Source organism: Astatotilapia calliptera, chromosome 13 (genome assembly GCF_964374335.1).
Source record: "Astatotilapia calliptera chromosome 13, fAstCal68.1, whole genome shotgun sequence".
Lineage (NCBI taxonomy): Eukaryota > Metazoa > Chordata > Actinopteri > Cichliformes > Cichlidae > Astatotilapia > Astatotilapia calliptera.
The window spans coordinates 8,238,853-8,254,851 of record NC_137434.1 but is presented as its reverse complement, the minus strand read 5'-3'; the positions used below and the strand labels follow the sequence as shown (position 1 = coordinate 8,254,851).

General features: G+C 40.8%; 1 protein-coding gene and 1 long non-coding RNA gene across 5 annotated transcripts; one reads left to right on the top strand and one right to left on the bottom strand.

The window, feature by feature from the left end:
* Nucleotides 1-451: 451 nt before the first annotated feature.
* On the bottom strand, nucleotides 452-9,947 carry mlh1 (mutL homolog 1, colon cancer, nonpolyposis type 2 (E. coli)). Its single transcript, XM_026189325.2, has 20 exons — nucleotides 9,466-9,947; nucleotides 9,134-9,224; nucleotides 8,300-8,398; nucleotides 8,147-8,220; nucleotides 7,977-8,049; nucleotides 7,805-7,896; nucleotides 7,689-7,731; nucleotides 7,491-7,579; nucleotides 7,281-7,393; nucleotides 7,087-7,180; nucleotides 5,117-5,270; nucleotides 4,480-4,817; nucleotides 2,759-2,901; nucleotides 2,312-2,420; nucleotides 2,162-2,225; nucleotides 1,925-2,089; nucleotides 1,729-1,821; nucleotides 1,536-1,646; nucleotides 1,299-1,447; nucleotides 452-1,134 (listed from the first exon to the last, which is right to left on the bottom strand). Exons 1-20 carry the CDS (start codon nucleotides 9,570-9,572, stop codon nucleotides 1,059-1,061), a joined length of 2,277 nt encoding a protein of 758 aa, XP_026045110.1. The 5' UTR covers nucleotides 9,573-9,947; the 3' UTR covers nucleotides 452-1,058.
* LOC145419697 (uncharacterized) lies at nucleotides 3,479-7,703 on the top strand. 4 transcript variants are annotated; one of them, XR_013901020.1, is made up of 4 exons: nucleotides 3,479-3,629; nucleotides 7,030-7,072; nucleotides 7,160-7,259; nucleotides 7,376-7,703. It is a non-coding gene; the product is annotated as an uncharacterized LOC145419697 (long non-coding RNA). The 4 variants fall into 4 exon arrangements; XR_013901017.1 differs by having other exon boundaries at nucleotides 3,483-3,629; nucleotides 7,160-7,272; XR_013901019.1 differs by lacking the exon at nucleotides 7,030-7,072 and having other exon boundaries at nucleotides 3,494-3,629.
* Nucleotides 9,948-15,999: the final 6,052 nt, after the last annotated feature.

Below are 15,999 nucleotides of genomic sequence, written 5' to 3'. Positions count from 1 at the left end.
GACTGAGGCTCCGTTGAGATCATTTCTCATTCATGTGAGAAGAAATGAAATTAATTTAACAGGGAGCCAGTGACGAGAAACTAAGCTGTTCTTATTAACCAAGAGGTCTTCATTTGATTCTAATACTGAAGAGAAGCCCAAAATGTTATCAGGGGCCAAACGAGGACAAGGCTGGTTTAACCACATACACCGGATACTCTGTCAATGTTCAACCCAACCATTATAGCGCCATCTTATGGTCAAATTGCTGGCATCCTGAAAGATGATTTCAAACCAGGAGGATTTTAAAAACCTCAAATGAAGCCCATCATTATGGCCCTTTAGTGATTCTTTTATGAGCTAAAAATACTTCATTGGCCAAGCTGAAGATTCATGCTAACATCTGGTGTCCTGTCATTCCCACTGCCCTGAAAGTGAAGGCTACAAAAAAGCCACAGAACAAAACTGCAAATTTTGTGGACCATTTTTATTAAATATTATCTGCTTTTCTTGTGTTGTTTCCAGTCAAACTTTCTTTCCCATGTATGTCTTTTAACACGTTAATCCCACTGCTAAGCAATACTTGAAAGGGGCTGTCAGAGTTCTTCACTTCAGGTTGTATTACTGTGATGTGCGAGTAAAGAATTGAAGCTGATTTTGGAATCTTAAAAAGTGGAGCACATCTTTTAGATTTCTGCTTCTCTATGCATAGAGCGAGGGAAGCCTACACCAATTTCCACTTTTGAAACTCTGAAATCAAAAGATGTATGAATTTAATTTGTCCCCGTTTGGAATCACTAGAATAACTCGGGTTCGCTTTCTTCTTTAAAAACAAAACAGAGTAAATCAGGTAAGTACAGTTCACTCACTTTTCTGGTCTTCTGCAGGTGTTAAACTAGTTACTGTCCCTCAGGTGTTGATGGAAACACTGGCAGAGCTGCTTTAACCTCCTTCACACAGAGTGCTGACACAGCTTCGACTGACAGGTGGAATGGAGAAGTAATAAAAGTCGAGCTCATTTGCTGGCACGTTTTCGGGTTTCGTTATGGGACTTGTGACCCACTTCTATTTTCCTGGCTTCATGCCTGAAGTCTTAGTGTTAGGAAACCATGTGGAGCCTTGGCACTTTTCAGTAAGCCGTTCAGAAAGGGTTTCCTGCAACAGAGACCCTTTTATAACAGAATTTTTACTCATAAAGACAGAAATGTGAAGTCTTGTTTTCTATAAAGTATTTATTTACAGTATGTGTTATTTAAGAAAAAAAAGAAAAAGAGCTTATATAGTTGATTTTTTTCAGCCATGATGAGCAGTTTCAGCACCTCTCAAACACTTTGTAGAGATCGGGTAAGTTGGCAATCTGCAGCACAGTGCCATCCTCGCTGAAGCTCTTCGGAGGACTGAAGAGGGTTCGGAAAGCTTTAAAGATGAGGTGTTCGACTTTCCACTGCCAAGACTTCACCTCAGTGCCCTGAAACGTCACGAGCGTTACACCTCACACGAGACAAAACAAGGTCCATAACTGGCTGGACAATTTCTGCAAAGTTCAGTATTCACACCTGCTCCTCTCCTGGCTCGGCCTCCAGGATGTACTGCTTCCTGATGGAGTAGAACATGCTGCACTCTTTGCTGAAGTCTCTGAAACAGTCCTTTTCACCGTCCCAGTTCACCTGCACGACATCGCCGCACAAAGGTCTTCAGTTTGTGTTTCCAGAATTGTAGCTTAAATGGAGAGGCTATGATCTAGGTTACCTCAGTTGCCAGGCGCAGGATGAACATAGGGAGACCCTCCATGACTGGGGTGTAGTTGTCGAGGAGCAGCGGGAGTCCTAGTAGGTTTCCTTCCTGTTGTGGGTGTGTTTTGGGTTTGGTTTCTTTTTTGGTTATAACATGAGTTCAAACAATGTTGAAATGCAAGCAGAAATTATCTAAAGAGAATATTTCTGACCTGGTCTATCTCCATGGAGAAGTAGTCCTCTAGCATCTCCGCTTTCTTTTTCAGGAAGTCCACTATGTACTGAGCCAGGCCTTCTTTGGGACCGTCCTCTTCAGTCCAGCCGCTCTCCTCTGACTCCAAAGCCAACATGGCCAAGTCATAAAGAGGTGCTGGGGTCTGAAAACACATTATCCATCATTAGGATCCACACAGTGTTTTCTAATCACTGACGTTGTACACTTTACTTACAGACAGTCTGAGTACACCGAAATTTCCAAAGTCATAAATGAGTATTTGGTAGAAAAGCTCCTGGCTGTAAGAGAAACACATTATCTGACATAAAGCAGCAGCACCAGCTTGAAAGAGCAGAGCTGAACAGAGTTTTTTCACGGTTCTCACCTGAGTTTGTTGGTGTTGAGCAGGTAGAGCTTAGTATGATGTTGCACCAGAGACCACTGGGGATTGACGCAGCCCACAAACGAGTGGTTCTGCATCATTTCTTGAAGGCCTGGAGAGAACGTGCATGAATAAAACATGTTTGGCTTTGTTTTGTTATGTAAATCACAAAAACCGCTCTTAAAGTTCATCAAGAAAGGGTTTATTTGAGACATGCTGAGAGGTCGAATGAATCATTACGAGAGCATGATGTAGCAGCAGAAGAAGTTGCGTAAAGCTGGTTATGAAAAACGACCTGGGCCCCGGAGCAGGAAGTCAAATCAGTGGAACATTTTAGAGAGTCAAAGAGGTTCTTATGTTAGACTGCTCAGTTTAGCCGGGATGGAGATTCCCCAGATCTGATTTGGCGCTAGTGCTCAGAGGTACAGGGCAGGTTTTGTGACGCCACACCTTTATGTGTGTTCTCTGTGATCTCAGCTCTCAGCTCTTTGATGCTGTTCAGTTTGATGAGTCGTCTCTTGGGCGTGGCTGCAGCCGTCAAGTCCTCGCCTTCTTCCTGCTGCTGCTCTTTCTGCTCTGTCCTCGGTCGCTTCCTGTCTCACAATAACGCACACAGACCCAATCACACCCGGTTACATTAAAAATGCTGTGGGACTTAACAGGATGTGCCAATGATCATACATGTTAACACACATTTAGTTGCAGATATTTGTTGTCTTAAAAATATAAAGTCTACATGTACTCCAAGATTGGACTGGATGACTTTCTTTGTTGGCCACTTGGGGGCAGAAGAAACCAACAGTATTCATCTGGAGTCATGTTTCTGCTAAGCTAACTCCAATATTTATCCTTTCTTTATCTACTTCTACAACAAGGAGGAATATGTGGCTCTGAAGCTGCCAGATGTTTGACTTTTCTTGTCTGATTTGTCACAGCTGTTTTGTGCTGCGTAGTTGGCTCACTTTAAATTTTGCCTGAAACTCTTTAATCACCCTTTACAGCTCAGGAATCTATCTATGAAGGATCTTCAGTGTTCATGTTTTAACAACTGTCTCGCCAAAACTCTTAACAATCTGTTATTCAGTCTCACCCCTAGATGTCAGTACGTTACAGTCAGCTGAATTCTGTTTTCTTACTCCTCCATATTCAAGTGAATAATGCAATAATGCCAGCTACAGTTGCTGCTGTAGGACAAACATCTCTGGCCGTTCATCTGTAGTGAGTGTGACTGTCACTCCACCGTTTACCGTCAATATGTGTCCACGTCTATTTACTCTGGCGGAGGCTGTAAAACTTTGTGAAAGGAGTCTGATACCACTTGGTGAGTCAGTGAAAATCACCCCTGTGTAATCACAGCGATAATGAGCTGAGTTTTTGAGGATATCCTGAACCTTTCTGTTGATAAGCGCTGCTCTTTTTTCAGCTGTTAGCTGTTGTTAGCTGGCGCTGAAAGTGAAACTTTCTTTAAAGTGGATCTAAAATCACTCTCACAGGTAGTGAATAAACTCTTTTACAATCTGAGTTTAATCAAATAGTTTATCAGAGGGAAAGTGTGATTCTTAGGATACTCGAGCCTGGTGGTATACTATTACCTCATGTATGTGTGGCCAATCTTTAGCCACATACATAAACACATGTCCATCTCAGCCACTGTATTCAATATGACTGGGCAACATGGCAGCTTTCACAAACCATCGCCTGCTCCTATGTATTTTATTCTATTTCTATATTAATTCTAATTTAATGAGAAAGCAACACTTTGTTGGAAGACATATTGATACACTCCTCAATGCATATTTAAGAGCACAGCGTTCTTTTTTTCAGTTAAATAACCTTAAAAAATGACATGCTGTAACTTTAAATGCCAGTGTTAGTTAAACACAACACTGCTTTTGTTACTGATTGGCCCTAAGGGTGATGTCTCATCAGTGAGGGCTGATCCATGTTTACTTTTACATTCTTCTTTCTGCTCTCTTACACAACTCATTTGCTGCGGGTCAATGTTCAGATTTGCTCACAGTGCAGGATCAATCGTACATTAGACTTGTCCTGATCTAACTTGCAGAAATTCTGACAGGATTACACTTAAAGTTACTCCCTGACTGAGTCTTTAATCCCTGCTGACTCACACAATCTAATGCTGCTACTGCTACTGCACATATGTCATTCACCTCTGATTATCAAGAGCACCGACGCTGCCTTGTTCCTCGCCCTTTGGCACCTCTGCTTCCTGTTCAGCCAGCGCCTCCAGCATGTCTGAGTCATCTACATCGTCTATCTCTATGCTGTCCGCCTGGATGGCTTTGATCGCAGTCTGCCCACTGCTGGGACCAGCAGGCTCGGGATCAGGGAGCGGCTTTTCTTTTGGTTGGAGGAAGGCATCTAGCTTCTGTGTGCGACAGTCGGTCCTCACCATCTGATGTGCGTAGACTCGCTCGCTAGACTCCGATGTGGTGCTGGAGGCCTTAACCTCAGTGTTACCTGAGACTGACAGTCCCGGCAACAACGTCTACACAAAGACAGAGATGGGCACAGACTGTAAATGACCTGGTGGTAACTTCCACTGCTGAAAGATGAAGCCAGGGCAAAAGCCTTTCATACAAATGTTGTCACTTGTGGTTGCAAAAAAACAAAGATGGAGACAGGAACGCTAAATTTGAGCTTTAAAATAAATGCAGGAAATTAAAGCGACTGTATCCATCTTTTATCTACAGTCTGCAGTAAACACGTGGCGGTGCACAATACGTCAGATAATGTGGACGTGAAACAGTAGGGGCACAGTAAGAAAGAGACCTTGTCACTTCATACCTGAGTGAAATATGTACGTGAGGAGTTGGAGCCCAGGAGTTTGCTCTCGATGTGCTTCTGAACGCTCTCGATGACACTGTCCTCATGCAGGAAGTGCACTTCATGTTTAGTGGGATGAACATTAACATCCACATTCTGAGGAGCGATTTCTAAGCTGTGAAAGTTAGAAAGCAACAGTGATTCAAGGTTGTAACTCAAGAAACAGTGTTAGAAGAGTCCTAACTGTGATTCAGATATGTCAATAACAAGCAACAGATGGTCTTTCTTGATGCAGAGAAGCCCTTTGACCAAGCTGAACAATTTGGTTTAGGTCATAATTTCATTAACTCCTTTAAGGTTCTTTTTAATGGCCCTATGGCAACTGTTACAGCTAATGTGGTTAGGTCTAAAAACTCTTAAAAGAGGAAGCCAACAGGGCTGTCGCCACTATTATTCAGTCTGGCTATAAAGTCGTTAACTGATACAAAAAGATGTGACCCTGCAGTCTGCAGGATTGTAATCGGTCAGGATCTTCATAAGATTACTTTATATGCTGATGATGTTTTATTATTCTTGTCTAACCCTACAAAAAAATCAGTAAATTGTCTAATAGAAGTGAAACATTTATTTAGCACCTTATCTGGTATAAAAATGTATTTCTCCAAATCTGAGGCTATGTCAGCAACAGACACCCAAATCTTTTACTTCCTCCCCTTTAGAAATGGTCTCTGATGGGTTTCGTCTACTTGGGTATATTTCCAACATCTCAGTTCGATCAGATGTTTAAAGCTTATTTATTCAATAAGATTAAGCAAGATCTTGAACTTTACAACTCACTCCCTATGTCCTGGTTACACGGGGTCTCACTCTATCAAGCGAGGATGATTCAAATAGAAAAAAAAATTTAAAAATATAAATGAAAGTTTCATCTGGTCCAAAAGATGGGCACTCATAAAGAAGTCAACTTTGCAGCTTCATAGAATTTAGAAAATATCAATTGAGATGTCTTCTTCAATTTAGCTTTATATTGAATCTTCAGCGTCTAAGCATCCTCTTTCAAACCTAATTGTTATGAAGAATATGAAAACTGTAAAAGATTGGTGTAGGAACCCAATCACAATAAAAACACTCAAGGACTGGAGGGAATGGATTGCAGTGAGAACTGAAATAACATCCATCTTCCCCAACTGTTACCAATCCGGATTTCTTACCAGGTCATTTAAACAATGGACTGTGAGGTTTTCTTTTAGAGACCAACTGGAGAATGTGGTCCTACTGACCTTTAATCAAATAGAGCAAGAATGTAAGATAGGAACAACCTCTTGCATTACTTTCAGATAAGAGACTATGTCAATAACAAAACCGGTCCACTAAACAAGGTCAAGGACTCTGACACTGAAATTTTCTACAAGGAGTAATGTTTCAGTTAGCGTGTTGTACAAAATTCAGAGGGTGTACTCTGGGACCAGGACAGCTGAGACAGACCGTTGGCAGACTTTTCTTTCACACAGCCCCTTTCAAACTTCAAGTCTGCCACTTCACTTTAATGTTGTAAGTGTAAAATAAACTGTCTTACACACATTTGAGTTCTCTATGAATTGCAGAAAACTGAATTGAAACTGAGCTCAACCTGCTGTCTCTTCTCCTTGATCTCCCAAATATTTACATCTGTCTTTTCTGTGGCAGGAAAAAAATGTACTACTTAAGAGGATTTCTCATTAAACTCACTCAATCACCAGGCAGCACTGGATGATACTGGAACACACGCGTCATTATGTGCCTGGTCCAGTTTTAACAAGTTTTTAACAAGAACCTTTGCATAAAACTTCAAGCGATGGTCAAGCTGTGATAACTGAGTTACAAGGATAGATGAATGTCAAAAAGATGTGTGTCTTCCCCCTGCTAAGCCTAACTATTATTGTTGTTATTAACAGATGTACGACTTAAAAAAGCAAACACACACACAAAGCCACACAGGTAAAGTACATTACCTCAAGTAAAGGAACGGGTGTGTGTTCTTGGGGAGATATGCAGCATAAACTGTCTCAATCGCTTTCTTCAAAGCGCTCGACTCCACCAGACGATCTGAGACATCGCAGAAGACAGCTTCATTTCACAGAAACACAGCAGCTAACAAGATTAAATGCTAACTGCTGCGTTTCCAGTAAGTTTCTGTGGTACGTACGGTTTATGAACAGGATCAAAATGCATTTCTTGACTGAATAGTTTGCGTTTGAGATGTAGCCTTTCATCTTATAAGCGAGCTTCTGATCTTCACAGGCAACCTCGATCAGCTCCCTGGGAACATACCACAGAGCCGGTCATGCAATCAGCTCAGAGGTGAGAAGAGGTTGCATAAAAAGCAGCGCTCATCAAAGGAGATTTGCCGGAATACCTGCTGACTGCGTTGCCAAAAATCCCTCGAATATTATCCACTACAGACGCATTGGGAAGAGTCCTTACGTCTGCCACGGTCTCTCCTTGCTGGAAAGAGGAGTCACAAAAACAGACAGCAAATAGTTTATTTGAAGAAAACTGCTTCGCGTGCTTGAGGGAGGCATTTAATTTAAATGAAAAATAAAGCACATCTTACCTTTTTGACAGAGAAGCTTTTTCCTGAGTTGTGTATGGCGTACCTGCAGAGTAAGACAATGTTAACAAGTTGAAGCAAATTCACCAAGAATCATGAGAGACGAATAAAACCCACACCTGCCGACCACTTCTACAATCCTGGAGTACTCATCGCTCGGGCTCTTTAGAGCTTTTCTCCTGGTGGAGACGTTATAGAAAAGATCCTCCACCTGCAATCAACAAGAAGAGCAGCTTCTCAGCATCTATAAATTGTATTTTAGAGAACAGCTCATCTGCAAGGAGAACTCACAAGGATCTGCGTTCCCTGGTTTCCAGCACATGGTTTGGGAGGGCCTTTTAGTTTGCCATCGCTGTAGTTGGCTCTGCAAGAGAACACAACCAATTTATGAGAGAGCTGACATCCTAGTTGTTTTGTAGCCTTTAGTAAGGCTTTAGAGCAGATAAGGAATGCAACAGTACCTGTAAGCGCACTTTGCATCAGCAGTCTTTGTGGTTATGGTCACATGGGCAACATGGCTTATACTAGCAAGGGCCTGCAGACAAGAACAAACACAATAAATGTAATGCAGAACAAATTAATACAGTGAAGGCAGACAGAGGTGCACAGCTCACCTCTCCTCTGAATCCATAGGTTGCGATACTCGAAAGGTCCTCAAAAGTTTGAAGTTTGCTCGTGGTGAACCTCTCACAAACGATTTCCATGTCCTCCTTCTGCAGTAGTGAAAAAGAGTTTCACTTGGTACACAGCATATTCTGAACAAACTACCATAACGTCACCAGCAGGGTCATTCTGAGGCAACCCTTCATACTGACCCTTAAAATTTGAAGTGATTTTTAATCAAAGCCAAACAAAGAATTTTGTTTTTCATAGCATAAATATGTCTGACGTAACATAAAACATCATTTGTAAGCTTGTTTGTAAGCTTAGGCACTCATTCAGTTTTAACTTCATGCATTCAGTTGTTATAGTCATATATCATTGTATGCTTGTTCCTCACTGTGGTGGGAAAACTAAAGCCTGTGACAAGTAATTATGAGTAAGTACTATGTAATTCTCCATCTGGTCAAAACTAAGATTTATACAATTTAACAATACATCGCCGTGGGTTGGAACATGAAAATCATGTCATTTTAATTACATTTTCTTGAAAAATCAATCCTTTTTTTAAAAACTTATATTACTTCTCATTTTGTCATATTTAATGTTACCAGAAATTACTGGGGCAAATTGTTAGAAGACATGAAAAAATGGCTGTAGTTACAAGAAAACAGCTCAAGTATAAAATGTTCAAATGTGTTAACAAGCACACTTGAGTTGGTGTCTTCCGTCTTTCAGTTCAGGGAAAGACTTAGCACACTCAGTGACAGAAGAAAACCAAAATAGCTTAACCCTGACTGCGTAATGATGAAGCAGAGGCCACCCAGCTAAAAGGGCGGGTCACCCACCCTGATGCCAGTGCCGTTGTCCTGAATTTGAAGAAGTTTCAGTCCGCCGTCTTTCACCGTCACCTGAATGCTTGTGGACTTTGCATCCAAACTGGAACAATTGTAAAACACAAAAGTGTATTTACCACAGGGTCACACTGCACGCTAAGAGGAGACAGTTACAGGTCTGTTACTATGTTACACGTGATGTAAACAGTCACCCCGGCCATGTATGGCCACCTTTAATAATCCCGCTACTTGGATATTTAAGTCACTAGTCGTACAGTGACTTAAATATCCTAACGTTAGTGCTCACGTTATTGAAACTGCTCTTTATATAGCTGCTAATTTACCAGTTTTCAATCATTTCTTTAACGGCGTTGGCAGGACGCTGAATAACTTCTCCCGCAGCAATGCGGTTGACAACAGTCTCGTCGAGCCTCCGGATAACTCCCGCCATGTTTACAGAGCTGCTGACTTCTAGTTTGGTTAAAGAGCAGGCAGAATGTGCGAGTACGTAAACATATGGAATAAACGGTATTTATTTAAGCTAAAGTGCAGCATTACTGCTGTACACGAAACTGAGCACGCTTGTGACCAGAGAGGAAGCAAACAAACAGACCACTCACTCCGCCTGAAAATGTCAGAGTATGTCAGAAGTTATAATGTCGGTCCCTCAAATACCTCAATGACCGTTATAATAAACGTTTTAATCTCTTTTAAAAAATAAACTATAATTGCGGAGAAAAATTTTAGACATAATTTTCAATTTATTTAGATAAAGGCACGCATCTTCCTAAACACACAATCTTCGACGACAGCGCGGGTAGAAGGCGGGGGCGGTGACTACGTCCGGCTGTAGAGCTACGTAATTCCCGAAAAGTCTTCTTCGTTGGCAAATATTTTTGAAATACTGTAGCCTAGCGACCCGTAACGGTTGTGTAATCATGCTTTTTGAGGAGTAAACAGTTATTTTTGTGAAAAGCTAAAATAATTACGGTTATATAGTTCAATTACAAATATGTTTGCAGAAAATAAATGGCAATTATGTGTTTTACTTTCTTCCCCCCCCCCCTTTTGTTTGATCTATTAGTGCTGAGACTGGTAGACAGATAATACTGTGGGTCTTTGCCATGCCCATTTCTGGGTTGTACAATTTTGAAGTGTTTACTTAGGCTTAAGGTAATAAATAGCTTAAGTAATTAGCCATAAATACCATTACATAATGAAGTCCTGAGAACTGCGCCCTGGTAAAGATTGGTCTACAAAAAGGTCAGGGGTCACAACCGCTTACAGAATTGCCCCCAAAAAGCCTGGCTTCACAATCACAGACCTACTGTATAACAACATTACATTCATTTAAGGGAACCTTAGCTTCATCTTTTGCCTTCAGCAATTTTCAGCATAGGCTAAAGCTACTTGGGCTTCTCCCTTATTCCCAAGAGGTAACCACATATGGGTAGCTCAGCATATTTGATTTGGCAGAGTTTTTTCTTTTCTTTTTTTAATGCCAGATGTCCTTCCTGACAAAATCCCAAAGGGATGTGTGTCGCCTCTAATGATCTAAACAGGGATCTTTCGCTTGTGAGGAAATTGCGTAAACCGCCATGCTGTTGAGTGAATATATAACATAAATGGCCAAAGTAACATTAAAAAGCGATTTATTTTGATGACCTTTTTTAGAAACAGTATTGCCAAAGCATCAAAATAACATACATCCAAATATCTGAATAGTACACAGTAATCGTTAAAATAGCAAAATGTATGGTATAGTACGTACAATGCAGCTCCATAACGTAGTTGTTTATATATTCACCTATGAAGTGAAAGGTCTATGAAAGATTCCAACAGAGGCAGAAATCCACTTGGGATTGCATCAGGAAAGTGCATGCTGTGTAAAAATCTGCCAAATCAAACAAGGAGAGCTGCCTGTTTTTCACATGGGAGCAGCTGACAGTAGCATATACAATATAAACCTGCTATGGCATGTACAGAGGTAAAGACATTTGACCTCTAAATTCCAGAGCCTTGTTCTGTATGAGTACAACATTCCCACCAAATAGTTTGTATGTTAAATACTTCCACTCCACCAGAAGACTTAACCCACAGTGGCATGGTCTGCGTTGTATAATATCAAATGTTCAGACAAGGCAAAACTAAATAATTACTAAATTACGTATTTTAAAAGGTAAAACTATTAGGCATTAGCGCAGTTTTCTCCCCTGTACTCTTGGCTGATTCACCTTTGAGGCCCTTGCCTGTGCACATAGTTGGCCAGACCACAAACTGCCTGCATTCCTCACAAAGCTGCATGCCTTTCGGCCGGTGGGCTACGGCAGAACAGTGGCGGGAGTTCAGAATCTTCCAAAATGCAAATCTTCTCAGATATTTTATGAGGATTTATTTTTTCATGAAAACTAATCTAGGTTACATGAACCCTCTGTGATTATGACACTAGGTGCCAGAGTTATGTTGCTATGCTGCTACGTTATGTTGCTGCTACGTTTTAGCCCCAAGCAGGGTGACCTCAATCGGATAAAATGCTGTGAGAAAAGGCCTTGTGTCACCATTCAGATAGTACCCTGCACTAGAGTTTCTCAGCGCACCCACTGCAATCTGAAATAAATCCAGGCTGGATTTTAAAATTTGTAGTTTCATTTGAAAGTTAAGAATGGGTTTCCAGCAAGAATTAATGAAAATACTCCAAAATCTCAATCCTGAAAAGCAGATTGTCCTCAAACACCTGCAGGAAAGCAAACAGAATGAGGTAGCAGTGAAAAACACATACTGGGTAAGTTTCTGCCACCCTGTACCCAGGAATCTGCATTTTGTTATATCGCCTAGAGTCAAATATGGATTATAATGGAGGTCTCAAACAAAATATATTTCATCTACACTTTTTGCTGAGGTTTAAGTTGCAGTGAGAAACCATGTGAGCTCAGTTCTCACAGAGCCACGTAATATTTTCCACCTGAAATCCTGCTTGGTTTTGTAAATCCCCTCAGAATCTGAACCAGGCTATTTCCGTGTAACCGTTTTTTCATTTTTATGCAAAAGTATATGCCTATGCAAGCAGCCCCGAGAGCTAACTCGGCAGGGTTTAGAAGTTCAGCAGCTCGTTGTGCCGCCTTCTTGAGCCTTTGCCAACTCGACTTCAGTGCCATCAAACAACTAATTGCAGGCGTATGCAAACAAAGGCCACAAAAGAAAATGGAACAACCTAAGAGGTCACTGGAAGTATGAAAGGAAGTCATCTTGGCAGAAATGTGACTCTAATGTTTGTCTTACTTGTGATTTGCTTATTCTGTGCTTTCTAGGCTCTTTCTGCAGCTAAACCTTGAAGGACTGCGGTAACATCGATCACTTTATGCCAAAGGAAAAGCTATAGCTGTGTGCTTGAGTCTGAGATGTACCGTGGGGACTTGATGTCTATTCAGTGTCCCTGACTCAGTGCAGGACATCCCAGTATGCAGTATTTCAGCAGCAGGATGTACCACAGGATGCAATACAATAGTGCTGGAAATAACGCAGGCATGTAAGAAAAAAGAGTAAATGTAAGCAAGATGTAAGGCATTATAGCTGCTCCCTGTTTTTTTTTTTGTTTGTTTGTTTTTTTATCTTTTCCACTGGCAGACAGCATGTATAACATCATTGTGGAGAGCTACCCTCCCTGCAGTAAGTCTGTGTCCTGTCTCAATGTAATCTCAAGTCCTGGATGAGGTCAGAGCTGGTTGTGCATTACTCCAGTCAGTAATTGCTCCTATTTTTCTCAGAACATTTCCTCTAGTGCGACATAGTGTAAAGTGCTGATTACAGCTCTGCCACTCCTGTGGCGACCTGCCACACGTAAAGACAGGCACAAGCAAGCACGCATGTTAGTGTAGTTGCACACGGGACATGCACACACACGCAGCTTTGTAAGCCAAAGCGTGTCCAAAGTGGATTCAAAAGGTAGACTTAAATAAACTTTTCTCTTGTTGCAAGCTGCAGACACACACAGAGAAAATACTCTAAAAACACAAACACTGTCAACAGGTGAAATGACAGGCAAATGAGATGCACACCTGCTGCTGAGCACCCTGGGAAATGAGCTCAGCACTGGCCTAACACGGCCTCCACGTACGCCAAACAACGTGGATCCATTTCACACCTTCAAGTCGCTCTCTAGACATTCTGCACTGACACAAGCCTGCTGTTTTGTTACATCTGTGTGTTTATATCTACACCTTTTGTCACCAGCAAGTTGGTAATCTCTGGCTTAATGGAGATAAAAACTGGTGACAGGGGGTTGAAAGAGTACATTATTGTACTCTTGATGTGGGAATGCAATAATCTGCGGAATTTGCCATCCTCTCAACAAGTGACAAAGATAGAGGAGCTAGTCTTTGCTCAAATGACAAGGTTTGTCCAACATGGCACAGATCCAGAATCCACCCAGATAAGAGTGGCCATCTAATTTTATCATATTCAAGAATTTCATAGGCTGAATCTCATCTGGATATGGATGAATTAAGCAAAGCAACGTTAACACGTTTGGAAATGTGCTCAGCCCATTGTCTGCAGACTTTCATTAACTTTCATCATCTCTTTAGCCAAGCATGATCTCACCTCTTTGAGAACCACTAAGACTTCCTGTGTCCCTCCGTGACAGTATGCGCCCAGAAATGGATTCAGCAGCTGCTGCTCTTCCTTTTCTCTTTGTTTTCTCACACTCCATTTTTTTCTCTAGTGTCAATCTTCCTCTTCCTACATGCTCTCCTTATCAGCACAATAGCCTCAGGACATGTTATAAACAACAGATGAACACATGGCTTCCTACATAGAGGTAAAAGAGAGGAACTTCAGCCAAAAACTCAATCAAATCATTTTGTGTTTAACCATTTCTGTGGTTGAATTTTAAATATAATCAACATTACGTGTCACTACTGGAGTTATCACTAAATACAGAGTAAATAAAAAATAGATGAAATGTGGATGTCTCAGTTTTGCATGTTATTCTTTTTGTCATGTATGGCAGTGCCACAATCAGGTGATTAAATGAATGTGATTAGTATAAACTAAATTTATACCACTCAAGTAAATTAAATTTGACCAGATTCAATTACACTTCATGTTTCACACTGTTCTTATGTAACAAATAATATTGAAAATTTACATGTCTTCACATTTTTTTGAGTGTGGCAATAGAATACAAGGTCAGGATATCAACAAGAGTCATTTCTGTACATGAACGTACATAAAAAAATGTTGTCGAAACCACAGATGTTTAAATATTACAGTGTGAATTGATGTCAAACAAGAATCGGAGCAAAGCACGGCCATTGTTTAGCACCTTCAGGCTGGCTTCCATCCCCACAAACTCGTCATGCTAAAATACAAAGCAAACCATTTTTACAGCCTAGTTAAAAAACAAAAACAAAACAAAGATGTCCATAGCTTATTTCCCTTTTCATGACAACTGTGAATGGAGTGAATTTGTATATAAGTCACTCTTTTTTAAATGTATTATCCTTAAAATTATGCAGGATTAAGGGTGTAGCTTATTTCAGTAACAGATAGATGCCAACAGGAAGGAATAGTTGTTAGCTGTATGCTAGGCCTCACCTCTGCTAACCCATTGTGTCTGTGGTGTTGGAGTCTTCCGGAGAATTTTTTAATACAATTATGGCAAACAATATGGCCAGTGTTAGTCAACTGTACTGGCAGACAATCAAAGAAGTATGCTCAGTTTTTTTGGTAGTGAAATTCTAGCATGATTTGTTTTATATGTTAGCACAGACACAGATCTCTGGGGGTATCTTGCTAATGAAGGTAGCTATCGTTTACATTAAGCCCTCCTTTTTATGATATGATGGCTTAAAAAACCATAATGACACAATCAAAATGTCAGACTCTAGGGTTCAAATAGATAGAATAGATTTATAGATAGATTTATAGATAGAAACTTTCCTTTTATGGTTCAGGCCACATGCAGACCGCTTTGATATTAAGCAAGCCAGACCAGTTAACCTCTTCTTTCTGACCATGTAAAGAAGTTTAAGTGCACATTTAATTCGATAGATCTTAATATAAGAAAAAGTGCAATTTCAATAATACATCTCCATTTTATCAGTTTTACTGGATAAATAAATTATGTTGTAGTAAATTTAAGAAATCAGGATGGATGAAAAGCAATCGGACTCATGAAAATACAGTTCGGATTTTCCAAAACTGTCTAGTTGGTTGGATCGGTGTCTTTGCTCTGCAAATTCTGGCCTCCGGGCCTTATGTTTGACATCCCTGGTCTAGAACAACCAACCATTATTGTCATTTCTGGAGTCATGTTGCAAGCCTAACTAAAAAGCATGGTCGGTTAAGGCTTATATTGTACATACCCACATTAAAAAAGACCTGCAAACAGCACTGTGGCCCCACCCAACAATTGAAGTTAAGCTTTTCCATTTGAAGCATTTATGAGAATATGAAGCCTTTTGAAGTGATACAGAGCTCTCCCCATTTATACGGTGAACACCTTGTGAAGATGTTCAGATGTCATTCAATGTCATTAAAAAGGTATGGCCTACAAACTACGTGCCATGTACTTTCCAGCTCTTCATGGGACCTCCTCGGTTTTGTTTGGTGCTGAATTCTCTAAGGTTGGCAGCTGTTGAATCTGTGCAGGTTGCCAATTAAATCCAAGGTTTATATTCTTCATTACAGAGTGTGTACTGGTGGGGCACAGTCCAAGAGTGTGGGAGTCCGGGAAGGTGGTGCTGTTCACGACTTGCACTCCTCTGTTTGTTTAGCAGTGTTATCAAAGTGTGTGCATCATGCAGAATGAGTGTGAACTGTATCACTCAACACTTTAAACGAACCTTACTTAGTCTACGAGGTCTCTGCAAGGACGC

Coding starts and splice junctions, on each gene's coding strand:
- mlh1 (XM_026189325.2), bottom strand. CDS start 9,572: ATGGCGGGAGTTATCCGGAGGCTCGACGAGACTGTTGTCAACCGCATT. Junction 8,050..8,146: donor GATGCAAAGTGCGCTTACAG/GTACTGTTGCAT, acceptor GTTCTCTTGCAG/AGCCAACTACAGCGATGGCA. Junction 7,580..7,688: donor AAAGCTTCTCTGTCAAAAAG/GTAAGATGTGCT, acceptor TCCTCTTTCCAG/CAAGGAGAGACCGTGGCAGA.